Raw genomic sequence first — 15,846 nt, forward strand, 5'->3', positions numbered from 1 at the left:
CTCATCCATTGTTCCAAATTTATTTTTACTTTTGTTGTTGTTTTTTATTCACTAATTTAAAGGAAGACAAACATGTAATTAGAAGGTTGTTTCGAATGTAACTATGCAAAATCTAATGATCGAGGGTATGAAAACTGGGGCTGGAAGTTAAAGAAAAACAGAAAACAGAACTCTAAAAATCAACATCCAAAAATATTGTTTATTCTATTAGGGTTACAGTTTGATTTGTAACAGAATGACTGAGAAAGGCCCCCTGTATTATCGTAATTGTAAATATCTGATCACTTATTACAACTAAAATAAAAAAATAATATCAGCAAAAAAATATTTTTTCTAATACCTAAAATTTAAAGCTCGTCATAATATATATAGTAGGCAATAAAATGAAAATTTATCATTCATTATCTAAATAAACTTGAACTCAATTACCAGAGCAGAATACTGAAAGTTAATCCTGGCTATGATCATGAGATAATTATGTTTGGCTAATTCTCGTCATCCGAGCCACAATAAACTTCAAACATTTTGCTGCACAGTTTTACGAGTTTAAAAGTTGTTTCATCTTTTAACCATTGAGTGTACCACTAACATCTGTGGATTCACCTGGTTTTCACGGTCCTGTACCAGTAGGTCAAGTTAAGGAGTACCATCACCGAAAAACTCTGACTTTGACTGGCCCAAATAAAATAACAAAGTTGAAAAGGACAAACAACAACATGCATTTCAGATTAAGTACTATTTGGAAATTTGAAGCTAAGAAGCTATAATAGGTTAAGAAAAAAATATTTAGAGTTATAGTGTTTTGATTGCTTCAGAAAAATAATACCCAACCCAGCAAGTCTAAATTTTGAGCCCTTGATATTCACCATTCTAAGAGCAGATTCTGCTTTGATGGTTACGCTGTTCTAGGAAACTAAACCCTGCTTTAAACATAGATACATAACATATTATAACATTGACTAATATTGTTATGAAAGATAATGATAATATAAATTTAGAATGATGTTATGCGTTGTTAGAGAGCTACTTAAAACTTTATAATACCCAATTATTATTATTATTATTTATAATTGTTTCTGAATATTTACAATTCTTTTTAAAAAATAAGTACAAAATACAATAAAAAAACTGAAACTGAATTTATTTCAACTCTAATCATCTCCTTGGGTCTTTGGAAAATAATGGAGTCTGCTTCACTTGAAGAACATCTAAAGAAAAATATTAAATTAAGTATAAAATAATATCACTTAGGTTTTTGTCACAGCAATTATTGGTGAGTGCCGGTAATATATATTTTAAAGTATTCACAATAAATCAAAGGATCTCTGCAAGTTATTGCCAGTTCGATTTGCAATATTCCAAAAATAGGGGGATTGTTACAGAAAGAAATTTCCTTTTTGTAATAGATTTCCCTTTATTTACATAGTACATTATGCTTTTCAAACTTCCATACCTTTTATTATTCTACTCCATGGCAAAGTGACGTATGTAAGATAAGGACTTAGAATCGGTGCTGTTGGTTTTCTAAAAATAAAGGTTTCTTTTAATAATTGTATGTTAATGTTTTTGTATCAATTTGTGGCATCTATGGCATCACTAATTCTTCATGGTCCTATACCAGTAGATGAGGATTAAGGAGTTTAGCCACGTATACGACACTGACTTTGCCCGACCAAAATAAAACAAGGCAGTTGAAAGTAACAGATGCTGGATTATATGTATCAAGGAAATCTAACTATTCAACAAACAACATACTTTGGGTGTATAAACTTTCACACGTAGAACTTTCTCAAGGTTGAAAAATCAAGCAGTCTACTTGCAAACAGAGCTTTATTAAAAAATTCAAAGACATCCACTCTCAAAAAAGAAGCTGAAAATTGCAAAATATGCTCAAGTTTCATTTCAGTTTTGCAAAAGTTTGAAAAATTATTTACAAAGTGTAAAGAGTGGGGCGACGATTTGCACACTTACTTCGGCGCTGCGCGTGGCTTACGCAGTTAGCGCACATATTTTACGTGTGCAAGCTTTTCGCGTGTGATGGGGGCTATTCTAAGTCTGAAATGACCTTCGCGACTTCGGCGCAGCGGCGAAGGATGTTGCGCAGCGGGAGTCTTTCGCATATGGTATAAGTTATTTTATGTCTGGAACAGCTTTCGTGACTGCTTCGGCGCAGCGGTGAAACATATTGCGCAGCGCAAGTCCTTTCGCATATGTTATGATTTATTTTATATCCAGTTCAAATGTTGTCACAGGAAGTGTAATCATGCAAAAACTTGCGCTGCACAATATATTTCGCCGCTGCGCCGAAGTCGCGAAGCAGTATTATCCATGCTAAAATATCATTTTATATGATTAGTTTTACATCAGAAATGGCCTTCACAGCTTCGGCGCTACGGCGAAAGATATTGCGCAGCGCAAGTCTTTCGCGTTTATAAAGAGTTATTTTGTGTCCTGAAATGACCTTCGCGGATTCGGCGCAGCGGCGAAACATATCGCGCAGCACAAATCTTTGTTAACAGCAACTGAAGCTCATACAGAGTTTCTGAGAATGAAAGTGACGTCAGGTCAAATGTCGTCAGAAAAGAAAGTGTAATCAAGCGAAAGGTTGCACTGCGTAATATGTTTCGCCGTTGCGCCGAAGCCGCAAAGGTAGACATTTTAAAGAATAAATAGGTTTATGTCATGCGAAAGGGTGCGCTGCGCGTTGGGTTTTGCCGCTGCGCCGAAGTCGCGAAAGTAAAAATTTTGAATAAGAAAAAACTATATCTTGCGAAAGGCTGCGCAGCGGCGAAGTAATTGTGCAAATCGCCGGCCCTTTGAGTGTAAACCATAATTCAAATTATTTAAAAACTTACTTTTGGAACCATTTAACTGTGCTAGACCAAATTTTTGGTAGACCTAAGAATTACATAAAGGATTATTATTTTAACAATGAATACAATATTTGAGAACAGATTCATAAAAAAGGTACATAGAAAAGAGTATATGTGATTAAGATTCAACGCTCAAAACAAACCATAATTTGATGTTGCTGATTGTCCACATTTAGGACAGGAGTCAGGGTATGCAGTTGTTGGATTGTATATTGATTCATTTGTGAAGCAGTTACAAGGTGGCCTAAAATGAAAATTCCAGCAATAATCAATTTGTAGATAAACTCTCCCAGATGAACCCTGTCATCTCAGTCATTCTCTGATAAAATTATGAAAAAGGCAGCAAAACTCTTTTCAAAACGCTCTGCACCCCCAGTTTGAAAAATTCATTAACACTGGTATTTTCAGAAGATGTTATATGTTTCAGTAAACGTTTTTATTTAATACTAACCTTTGGGGAGGATCTGGTCGTTCATTTGTTTCTTTTAAATCTTTTATTTCTGTTATTCTTCTATTTTTATTGATTTTATTATGCTCTACTAGGTTACTTTTCATAACCCCAATCCGCATTTCAGCATATCCTTTCCCATGAGGCCCACGCATACGGATATACTCAAAATGATCATTTGGTGCTGACATCCAAGACATTTTCTGAGCCATTTTTGTTCCTATTGATGTCTAAACGTTAGGAATAAGATAAATATATTGATACTTTTGGTGGCTCTTTGAGGAAAGAAAAAAGAGTTGTGTATATAATGGATATGTCCAGAAACTCCAAAAACTCAAAAAAATGTCAATCAAATTTGTTAGAGGTCGTAGGGATCCCAAAAATTCAAAAAAGCAAATTCCAGAATTTCAGCTTAAAAAAACTTTTAAAATTAAAAATTCTTGTAAATTTTTATGAACAATCTTATACCTTGGCATCATAGACATTTACCAGTGCTTCATGTTTGACGGATCCAAGAAATATGACAGATTCATTTCCAGACTCCTTCAAAAGAACAGGAATAAAAGCAAGTTTTACTATATGTTGCCTAATAAATGGGGGACCAAACTACCGAACAAGGGTTGGGCATTGAACTATAGGGAAACCAGCAATCAGGCTTTTTAGAGCAAACTAAAAAGTCAATAAACCTAGAGGATCCTAAAAAGGTCCAAATGGTTGGGAAAAATTAACAAATCAGCTAACAGAAATGGTTAAGCTGGGAGCAAACCGTCAAACATCGTTCTTCAAACATTGTGACGTTTCATGTTTGAAATCGATGTTGGACGGTTTGCGGGGTCAAAATTCGTGTCTTTTCAACAAAAAGATCCAAAAATATGTTTGAAACAATGTTTGAACAAGTTCATAATTTTTTTCAAACATTCAACTCGGGGTTTCCCTAGAAGGAAGACATTGCATTGCTAATCTAACATTAAATATGATTTCGAACGCGTGATTTGAAAAGTAAACAAAAGAAAGAAGGCATTGTAATGTAACAAAATAAATGTTTGAGACAATGTTGGAAAATGCTGCGCAAACCATTCAACAACAAAGCTCAAATGTTTGAAGAACCATGTTTGACGGTTTGCTCCCAGCTTTACAATGAGACGTCTATGATATTGGATTGGAGAATAAGTGCGTATTTAAAAAGCATACCTTATTTTTTGCAGTTAGCTCTACACAAACAATTTCATTTTCTTGTAAGCTTAGTGATTCAAATACCTGAAAATGAGTGAGGTTGATAAAACTAAATGAAGTAATAATTTTCACTGAGAAATATTTGAGGTATTCAGTTGGTACTAAGCAATTGATATCAAAAACTAAAGCAATTTAAATAAAAATTCCCTCTATTTGATTGGTTAGGCTTGTAAGAGTTTGAGCATGTAAATTGTGGGACATGGCTATTCCAATCAGTATAATGGAAATAAGAACCAAATCAACATTGTTCAAAAATAACCTGACATGTAAGTCCAATACATAGATATATCACCATTAATTGGGAAAATTATCTAACCTCGTCATAGCTGTCAATAATGAAAAAAATGTTCGGGTAAGATTGATCAGAACTTTCTCCCTTGCTATCCATTCTAAAATAAACAGTACAAAAATTAAGTTTTTAAAAAGTAATGTCAAACTATTTGAAGCATGGCCACACAAAAACAATTTTGATTTTTACAATCAAAAGACGATGTGAGTGCAATTGGTCAAATGGACAATTTTAGGGAGGCAGAAAAAAAGAGGTAAAAAAGCTGTGATTTATAGCTAAAATTTGTCATCATTTTATGAAAATTTGGCAAAAAATAGGAAAACAATATCATAATATATATAATATTATCCCGCATCAGTAAGATTCTCGCGATTTCATTGGTCGAAAGACATCACGTGGAGGTGGGATATAAACCGTATCTGTCTTCCTCGCATTCGATTGAGAAAAAAAAGAAGACATTGCATATTGATGAATGCGCTTTCAAATGTTTTGGTCAAAATTCGAATGTTTTGTTTTGAAAAAACAGAAAAAATAAAAAAAGAGGAAATCAGTGATTGACAATGTTTGTGTCAATAGGATGCAGAAAATCTTTAAGTTATTTTGATTTTTACTTTTCTTTGTTTGGATTGAGCAAGACTTTCTTCAATTGCGATGCTATAAAATGTCACTTTCACATATCCCGCTTTTACAGTTTGCTCTTTATTGTAAGTATCTGCTTGGAGAGTTCTGAAAATTTTTCGTGCTTTTGGAACACATGCAAGGGGACTTCAACGGGATAAATCTCGGCAAGCCTCGCCACCAATACGGTTTTTACTGACCCTGTATATCCCGTATCCCACCTCGAGAAGACCGTGTAACTAATAATATACCTTCTCATATGATGAGATGCATGGACAGTCTACAAATAAAGAAAGTTAAATTCAGCGTTAGGATATCTTTTATCACGTATTGTGCGTTTATCTCAATAAACATTTTAATAATAGTTTGGACTTAGAGCTGGTAGGGCTCTGCACTGGTTTGAACATTTAAATATTTTAATTGACCAATTTTAATTTCCCAATAAGGATAAGCAGGGCAGAAAATCTTTTTTTTAATTTCTTTCTCATGACTGAGGGAGAGAAAGGAAAATAGCCAATTTTGCTTACCCAAATTCAAACTTTGAGAAAACTTATTATTGGAGTTATTTTGCAGAGGATTTATTTAAAATTCCAAATATAGTTAGAATAAGGAAAGCATTATAAATACAAATTTGAGGCAAAGATAGATAAATAGGTTCCAAACATTGGTTGCTTTTATGAAGTATTATGTGGTTAAAAAATATCTATACTTACCAATACGGTTTTACTTAACACTTTTAAGTCTTGACTTGGTAAACGAACACAGATTGCGCAAGTTAATGTAAATTCAAATCCATGCATTATGAGATTCAAGTAAACACTCTCTTCCCAATTTACATGAGGATCGCCAAGACTAAAAAATTCAAATTACAACTTTGAGAATAAGATTATAATTCATTATAAATGCAGTGAAAACTTCAAAATTATATGGAAATCATTTTGCATTGTAAAAGCAAAGCACTATGACTTTTGCTGGTAGATAATAAATCAGAGATTATTCCTACCCTGGGAGATTCTTGGATGTTTTTCTGTAAACTTTAATCTGGAAATGAACAAAAAAAGAAAATTTGACACGCAATGTGTAGTAAGAACCCAGACCTTTCAAAACAATTTAAAGGATATGACATCAAAATGAGTGTGCTGTAAAATGTGTCATCCCAAGCAATTTCCAATACACATAAATTCCTACCGGTACAAGAACTACAGGTAACTGGCACTAAAACTTTTTTGCTATCGGTAGGATATGGCATCAAAATAAGTGTGCTGTAAAATGTTCTTTACAAAGGGTAAAAAAATAATATAAGAAATAATAATAAAAGAATCTTATCAATGTAGTTACCTCATTGTCTGAAGAGTGTGGTTTATTTTGTACATAGAACAACATGTCATCGTCAGAGGTATCTTGAGCTTCACAATTTTCATTTTCTTCCACTGACACTCCCATAAAAAACTCACCAAACAATCCTGGCCAAACACCTTCTTTTGCAACCATTACAAAACCATCTAAAAGATTTAAATGATCAGATTTTCTCAAAAACAAATTGAATAAAAATTTGATTTGCACTGATTTGAGAAGTTTTCACATTTTAAGATTTCAGAGAAAAAGGTAGACTGAGATTTTAGATTGAATTAGACCTTTTTGCCATACTACTTGAGTTGTTCGATTCGAGATAATTTCTAAACTTTTTTGGAAACATTGCCAGAATTAATTAGCTCTGTAGCATACTGTGAGATCGGGTAACTTGCATCAGTGGAGGCTAACATGCATAGCCCTCAAATGAATAACCTGGCTGGTCATTAAAATATAAAGTTAAATCAAAACAAAAATGGTAGAGTAGAGCTGCGAGCGGAGCTGCGTAGTTCATTTGTTTTGAAATTTTGCTGCTTTGATTGGTCAGTCATTTGATGGCTATGCAAGTTTCCCTCCACTGATGCAAGTTACCCGACTTCACGGTAATCAACAGAATCTAGGAACATTTCAAAGAAAGAATCTATTGTCTTCAAACCTCAAGGGCTGTTCATGAAACCCGATAACTTAATTTTGAGATTTGCAAATCCCAAAGACTGGCAAACAACCTTTTTTGATAAACAAACCTTGAACCTTTTGTCCGTCCAAACGTTTGTAGCCGTGTGTAGGCAGCACATAGGACGTAACATATTGGCATTCCCTTTCAATTGTTTTATATTTATTTTTAATTAGGATATCGCTAATTTTGCCAGTCTTCGTATAGTCCCTTGAGCATTGGGTCTCATTATCTCGCGTTTTGGTTTCTTTGTACTTTTGTCTTTTTATTGTCTATCCTATTGATTCCTTAGCATCTCTATTGGTTACGGATCTCTTGGGGAATTAAAGTTTTTTCTGTAGTTTTTTGACAACATTTTAACTTGATGATGAAATCATTTTTGTAAAGTAGCTGCTGTGTGTGCATGTAAACTGACGTGTTGGGTGGTACCGTCTAGTGGTTTTTAGACAGTAATTTTAGTAAGCATTTTTTGGATTTTGGTTTTGTATATAGCCTCTCTATAACTATCACTGTCTGCTCTTAGCCTTTATTTTTCTGCCTACTTATTTCTTGCCTATTTTTTAGGATTTCTACATTTTCAGTTTCTCACCCAGGTGTTTTTGAGATTTTGTTTGGATTTTCGTCTACCACACCAATTGCCTGTATATATTTGCTTAGCTTAGGTTATTTTATGTTAGTGATTGTAACACTTGATTTTTGTGTTTATTCTAGCCGTTTGCCAAAGATCATTCGCATTCGAAATCCTATCCTATCCTATCCTTTTTGGTAACCAGTCTGGTGGGGGCATCAACATAAAGAAAATTAAGCTGTTCTGAAATTAACCAATCGGGCTTTGTATCGGAATTCCTATGGGAGTTCTTTTTTGACATTTGCAAAATAACTAATTTGACAAAATTTCTCCCCAAGGTTTGACAAAAGAACTTTCACTGTGTTTCCTTGCTTGCAAGAATAGTGCAAAGATTTGCCTTGAAAATCTTGAAACTCAATTTAGAATATTAGGTATGTTTTAAAGCTTTTAATGTTGTTTGGGTAAAACCAACAGAAAGAGCACCCAATTCTGATATGAATCCATATATAAAACATTAACTGTCAACTGGCTCCAAATTATTTTCTGTTTTGCCCCGAAAGGTTTGCGATGATGTCATCAAAAAAATTTGAACCCTCATAACTTTTTGATAGGAAAATTTTCAAGGTATGTTGCATGCACACCCAGGGATCAAATTAGCATATCTCATTTTGGAATTTGTGATGCAGTTTGGATTATATACTTACAAGATAAAAATTGAAAATCATGCTTACCAAAAAATTGCGATGCATTTTCTATCCCTTATTTCAATGTCTGCCACCTCAATTTTCAGAATTTCATGCCCTTTCTGATGGAAAATAAAATCTTTTGCCCAACCACCTGATGATGTTATCAAGTACTGGGCCATTCCAGAAAATTTTTGTCACCCTCCATCGGACGACATGTATTTTTTAATTTTTCCTAGCCTCAGAACTAATTTTTCTTTTCCAGTGGTGGTCGGAAATTCCGATAAAAATCCATGTACTTTTGCAAAATGCATCGGAAATTCCACTCTTTTTTGCCTTTTTTAATTCAATTGCCTTGGAAATTTATACATTTTCTTCTCTCCCCTTAGAAATTTCGAATTTTGGTGAAAACTTTTGCCCTCAGAAATCCTGTGTCGTCCCCCCCCCCTGTTACAGACAAATTCTGGAATGGCCCACTGTATATGGTTAATATTTTAAAAGTTTTTAATAACCCTTAACAAGGGTCACTCAAAATTAAGTTGGCAGGTTTCATGAGCTTTTCTATGGTATATATATACTCCCTGAATTGACAAACATGAAGAAATAGATTAAAATCTAAAAATTTGCCCTCTGGAAAATCTTTAGATTGTTTTATTTTGTTATTATTTATATACAAACACTTGTGACAGCACCGAATATTTTGTTATTGATTGTTTTATTTTTTCCAATCAAAAAAATTGCTGTACGATTGTTTAAAAAGTATCCAATCAAATGAAGGGCGCGTTCATCATCCAATAATCACAGAAAAAATAATGCTTCCATCAAATTCCTTCTTTCCTTAGAGAAAACTAATGATAAGAAAAAATTCAACCCTTAGAATTAACGATTGAAACAAATAAAGTTATATGACTTTTCGTTATCCATGATGGTGCCAAAAAATCATTTTTAGTGCCTAAAAATTTTAGGGGGCCAGTCATTAACGGTCATCATACGCCACTGAGAAGATAACCACTTAATGCTTCCTAATCAGTCAGGACCTCCTTTCACTTTATTGATATTACGCGAGCAGCAGTGTGCGCTAAATTATTTTGGTTTCACTTTCGATTTCAACCAAAGGTCTTAGCAACAGGGCGCGCGTACATAGCAACGGGGCTGGGTAGAAAAATCTAAACATACAATTCAAAAAAAATACTGATCATCGTATAGAGCACTAAAAAATACCCCTTTCTATGTTTGTTCTACCTTGGATTATAACTGAAAATATCTTCAAATAACCTTTGTCCGCTATCAGCCCGCACGGTAATCTTTGCCTGTTCCAATTCTTAGATAATTAATAAGAGAGGCGCTTAGCTAAGCCGTGCTCGTGGGGGATAAATTTATGTTTACTTCTCTTGTATATTTTAGTGGTATTTATCCAATGAAAAGGATGTTGACAAAATATGCACGGCATTGATTATGACATCAATAAATATGTCAATGTCGATACAACGCCCGTTAAAGAAAATAATTTGTAAATAGTTATTTTTATCGTGAAATTTAGAAATACGAACAAAAAAAGAATCAAATTTAATATTTGTTTCCTATCTAGAATATATTAGCGTTAGAATACGGTAAATTTTCACGAAAAATATTTCGCAATAGCGGTACGCCCAATCGCGCCCACGGGAAAGTTCCAATTTTTAATTAATTGGGAAATCGGAGAAACTGGTTCACCACGTGGATAAAAAACGTACGGAATGAAACCTGACAGAAGGTTTTCAACCAGATTTATTCAGATAAAGCTATAACAGGTTCATTACTTGTGGATTTTAAAACCTACATAAGCAGTGAGGATATTAACGCGATTCTCAGATTTACAGAAAACACCAGCTTTTTGCTGATTTTTGCCTTGATTTCCCAAAACCCGTAACCTTTTTAGCTTGAGGGAAGAAAAAAATTAGAGTTTTTAAGTTTGCCAAAAAAACGCCTAGTCAAAATTGTTTCATCTTCGCAGGATCCATTCCCAACCTCAAAATACATCATTTTGTCTAGGGTTTATTTTGGCAAGTTCTTCCTTCAAAGAATATCACTTTCGTTTTCCCCTGAAGACCGCAAGAGAAAAATATTAGGGCCCACGCTCTCTAGGCGGGCGGCCTAGACTCACTTTTGTTTTGTATAATTTTATAATGACGTATAAGGTAGCGTAATTCATGCAAAAATAATAATAATCTTTTTTTTTTTATTTTCAGGTATGCCGCCAAACATTGACGTCATCGTGTATGGATTTAGCATGAACAATAGGACCGACAGAGTCGACAAAAGGAACAAACAATAAGGCGACCCGAGAATCTTACGATGAGGGCGTTTTGTCTCCGCCTGATATCACGCCCACAGAAGATGCTGTTTAAAAAGCAGGGGTAAAAATAGTATATAAGTAATAGCTTTTGTAAGTGTTTATTTTGCAAAATATATAACCATTTTCTAATATGGTCTACAAATTAGAATTTTTAGAATTTTGATAATGAAAACTTAAAAATATAATGAAGAAAAAAACAAACCATTTCAATTTTTTTATACGTTTCACCCCCGGAAAAATTATGTATTACCTATTACGTAACTTTACATTTCCCGACTTGCTAACTCCCAGAGGAATTCCGATTGTAAACCCGATTGGTTAATTTCGGAACATCTTCATAATGGCAGATAATTTAGAAGTGTCTAGTGGAAAGGTCGTTTGAATTTTTTGATGTCAGTATTAATTTTGTTGGTTGCACAAGCGTTTCAACCGGTATTCCAACAAAGCCATATTTTGGTTTGTACAGAAATTTCGCCTGCTCAAATCAAAACAACAAAATGGTCAATCTCACTAAAGCAAAACATTGCCGCCACGGCATTTCCCTTGATAAAAATTCTGGTCACGTGACCATCCGTGATTTTAGACCAATGAAAACGCTTCATTTCCCCGGATTAAAGTTGTGTCTACACTAACACGCGGGAAATGGCTAGAAAAAGAGAGAAAAAAACCGGGGGTCAAATTCAAATTTTCTCCCTTCTTGCGGCAAACATAAAAGACTTTAAGAGGCCATTTATTTAAGAAAGGGGTGTTATATCATAAATAAAGTATGTAAGTAAGTGATATTTTAAGTAACAAGTCCATTAACAATTTTATTTTAAAGTTTGTTTTTAAAAACAAAACCCCGTGCTAGATGATAATTTCATTTTCTTAACTTATGGACCCATTTGGAAGTATTTGTAATATATACAGATCATTTGGCAGTGTAGTTGCAGCCTATACAAGAATTAGAGAATCTAAAGTCTGAAGTTGTAACTCTTTGCCAGTGACCCCGCAGAGAAATTTTTAGTTGGCAGACACTGAATTTAGGTTAGTTTGGAAATCGTTTTATTTTGAAATGTAATCTTCACTTTAGATGAATAATTTTATTTATTTGGATTTCAAATTATTTCATTGATTTATTGATCTGCAATAGCTGATTGAAAAATGAAGATTTTTTATAGTTATCAGCGTGGGCTTGGCCGCCATTTTGAATTTTGATTTTTTTTCTCCTGTACTCGGCAATTTAGAGGTTGTTCGTAATACGCGATTTGGCTTACGCGTAACACTTGTGGTTGATGGCTTGTTGAATCTGGCAAGAAAAAAGTAAACAGGTATAGCTTTTTCTAACCAAGGATCTGAATGATTCGAGCCACACTGGTAAACGCAAGACAAGCCATAAGCAAAAAGCTCGTACCCATGTCTATTTTTAGCTGTTAAAGCATAATAATTTGAGTTGAGTTCTTTTTCAGGACATGAAACTTGGATATTCAAAATCTACTCAAAATTCCGCTTCCACTGATATATAACATAGGGTTATTTTCAAGTTAATATTCCGTTTTTTTTGGATTTCGGCCTAAAAATGACCCATTTTTGGCCAAAAAAGTGATGAAACGCTAAAAATCATAAATGAGAAATATGTAATTATTTTCCTGAATTTGTAAGAAATATTATAATTTTAATGTAAAGTTGTCAGAAATACATACTAGAATGAGAAAAATAAACTTAGAAAGTTAAAACATGAGCTAAATCCTAAAAAAAAACCGGGTTTTTCCAAAATTAGTCTACGTACTACGAAACATTTTGATCAAAAATGAGAAAATCCACCTTGCAGGACCTCTAGTTCATTGTAATTCTGCATTTTTGACTCTTTTTTTGCATATTCTGATATACTCTACCTATTTGAAGAATTTTCAAGCAAAGAAATCTCAATTCAAGTACAATTGACGAAAAGATAGGGGAATTTTGACATAGGCCCAAATTTTCCGTCACGGCGTGACAAAAACTAAAAAGGGCTACAGAAAATCTTGTGGGTTGATTTTTGAATTTCTATTTTAGGTTTCTGATTAACACTATATGGTTGATGTTTCATGGAGAAAATTAAGGCCTGATTCCACTCTCATAGATTTTTACAGGCTATTGAAAATTTTCCGTCACGGCGTGACAAAAACTCTGACCTATACCGTAGGATCGTCTAATCTCGACATACGTCTTGCAATCTCGACACCGGATCTGTAAAATAATCAAAACAAACCTTGAATGAAATTCTTGGTATCTTTCTTATCGAACAAGTTCATCCATCAAACTAGAAGTTCAGTAAACATTGCAATCATTCCAATTAAAAAAACAGCCAAATTATAAGCAGTTTTACACAACACACGAAACGCATGCAAACTTCCTCGTAACTTTCTCGTGTCCATCATTAAAATTTTACAACTTTATTACGCTTCGGCAAGTCACGTGATAAAAATAATTCGCGCGCTTAGCCTGGTTTCCCCTTCCTTATATATAAAAACACACGCTCTAGGCGCTAACAGGCTGCACGCCGTGATGGCCAGTATGGCGGTCACATTAAATTCAAAAGGAAACCGGGTTCTTTTTATTATTTTCGGTTCACAGTAAAAATGTCTAGTAAAAAATTCCTTGCGTGCAAAATGTTGTGTTATTGTGATTTGGACATCTTCGTTGAAAGCATGCTAATTAGTTTTTAGCGATTACTACATCGTTAAAGTTTTCTTTTCAAATATAAGTAATAACACTTCACATTTCTCATATTATATTAACAATCTGTGACGTGATAGAGAGAGAGTACATTTTAGTGATTGATTGATAACTTTGGTATTTATTTGTTTATGTTTGATTTTTTATTTCGAAGACCAGCCTACAGCTATGTCGAGATTGCAAGACGTATGTCGAGATTAGATGATCCTACGGTAGTCAGTGAAAAAATGGATTTGAAAGCCTCAAATCATAGATTAACCAGTCCAAGTCCTATAGAAAGTTGACTCAGCTTGCAAAAGAGGCCTTTTGGTAAGTTTTTTGAATCTATACCTGAAAAAAAAACCCTGTAATAAGGACATCATTCCAAAGCAGTTTTTCAGTACCGTGGCGTAGCAGCAGGCTCAGATTTTAGCCTATGTTGATTTTTCGGGAACATATGCATGTTATATATCAAATTGTCGGAAATTTTATGTAGATTTCAAAAATGGTTAAAAGTAGGGGTTAAAAATGAAGTCAATGAGAAGAAAATGCAAAACTTGATGATTTTTTCTCCTATTTTGGCCTGCGATTTTACAAAAACCTAAAAAATGCGATAAAAAATTTCTAAAGCGAGGTTTTAAGCTCTATTTTTTTTGCTTTTTGCTACAAAATACCATAGCTTCCCATAAAAATAGGTTTTAGAGAGATTTGAAGACCTTCATTTTTTGACATTTTTAAAATTTTTGGGTACGAGCTTTTTGCTTATAGCTGACAGAAGAAGGTTTGGTTGTTTTGATCAGCTGTATGTTTCTATTCTATCCGAACTAATATTATTAAAGACCAAGGAGGCCCTGGCTACTAACTAGGAAAGTCAGTGAAATTGTAAAATACTTCCCTGATTAGGCAAAAACTCCTGACTAATTGTGGAAATTTCTCAAATAATGTAAAAAAAAAAATAAATAAGCCTACTACAGTAGCTTGCTTTTACCCACCTTCATCTTGCTTTTTACTGTGATCTTGATTTTTCAAAATCTCTTCAATTTCAGATATCAGAGTATTGTTTAATCCTTCCATTTATTTACCAATGATTCAAATGTAAAACACCCCAATATCTGGCAGAAATGTTGACAATATTTTGGGTTTTTGGTCAAACTTTGCACTTTTTTTGACCGCTCACTGCTCCGGCTGCTCTGTTGTTTCGTAATATTGAGCAAATCAAAGACTTGGCACTTTAATATGACGCTAAAATGATGTAACGACCCAAGGCGTAAGGGCCCGTTGTATGGACCCCCGCCGTAAATGGGGGTTTAGCTTGGTGAGCAAGCCCCGGTAGCCGATTAAAGTCTTAATTCTCTCGTCAAAACTGAGATATACTTCCTATATAGAAACTTTTTTCACTAGAGGATGAGCAAAAGCCTTAGATAAGAGTTAGAACTCTAAATTCAATTCAATTCAATAGCAGTGCCGCATGTGAACTCTCTCTCGAGACATGAGAGCGAGATTCGCATTGATTACCGTGATTTTGAAATAAGCAATCGTCTAAAGATCGGAGCTCCACACTTTCTGCACCGCATTCGCATTCCCTCGTTTCCTTTCGGAGGAAAGCCGACAGGTTCACGGTGAAATTTTTTCCGCGCAAAGCATGGGGAATTCTCGGGGGTCAAATCTGAGTTTTCATGTGAAGCCGATATCGTCTATTTTGGCGTGATGCAAGATAGGGCAAAAACCTGAGGCGTGATATGTACAGTGCCGTAGCAACGGGGGGGGCAAGGGGGGGGCTATGCCCCCCCAATGATTTTTTCAAAAATGGTTATTTTGCAAAATGTTTTTCTTTTTTAATTTGTCATAATTGTCACAATTGAGTGCATTTTCAAGCAATCTAGAGCTCAAATTTTCAAAATTTTCCCCCTCGGGCCAAACCATGGTTGGCCCTCGCGGTGTCACTAAACTTCAGCCCCCTCAATATGAAAATGCTTCCTACGGCGCTGAATGTATGAGTATGATTTATTCTATTTTGTGCTTTTTTACACGTGATCATGTAGAGCAAAAAATTTGGGTGATGTCGTAAATGAGGGTGCCACTGGAATGTTAAAAATACGA

General features: G+C 34.3%; 1 protein-coding gene across 1 annotated transcript; it reads right to left on the bottom strand.

The window, feature by feature from the left end:
• Positions 1-179: 179 nt before the first annotated feature.
• Positions 180-14,933, bottom strand: LOC136804909 (uncharacterized protein KIAA0930 homolog). The gene is made up of 13 exons (XM_067061434.1): positions 14,739-14,933; positions 6,800-6,963; positions 6,465-6,502; positions 6,175-6,313; positions 5,713-5,741; positions 4,871-4,943; positions 4,513-4,578; positions 3,790-3,864; positions 3,325-3,551; positions 3,017-3,117; positions 2,856-2,898; positions 1,454-1,524; positions 180-1,208 (listed from the first exon to the last, which is right to left on the bottom strand). Exons 1-13 carry the CDS (start codon positions 14,818-14,820, stop codon positions 1,156-1,158), a joined length of 1,161 nt encoding a protein of 386 aa, XP_066917535.1. The 5' UTR covers positions 14,821-14,933; the 3' UTR covers positions 180-1,155.
• Between the last annotated feature and the right edge of the window lie 913 nt (positions 14,934-15,846).

Source organism: Clytia hemisphaerica, unplaced genomic scaffold (assembly GCF_902728285.1).
Source record: "Clytia hemisphaerica strain Z4C2 unplaced genomic scaffold, Clytia hemisphaerica genome assembly, whole genome shotgun sequence".
In the NCBI taxonomy this organism is placed as follows: domain Eukaryota; kingdom Metazoa; phylum Cnidaria; class Hydrozoa; order Leptothecata; family Clytiidae; genus Clytia; species Clytia hemisphaerica.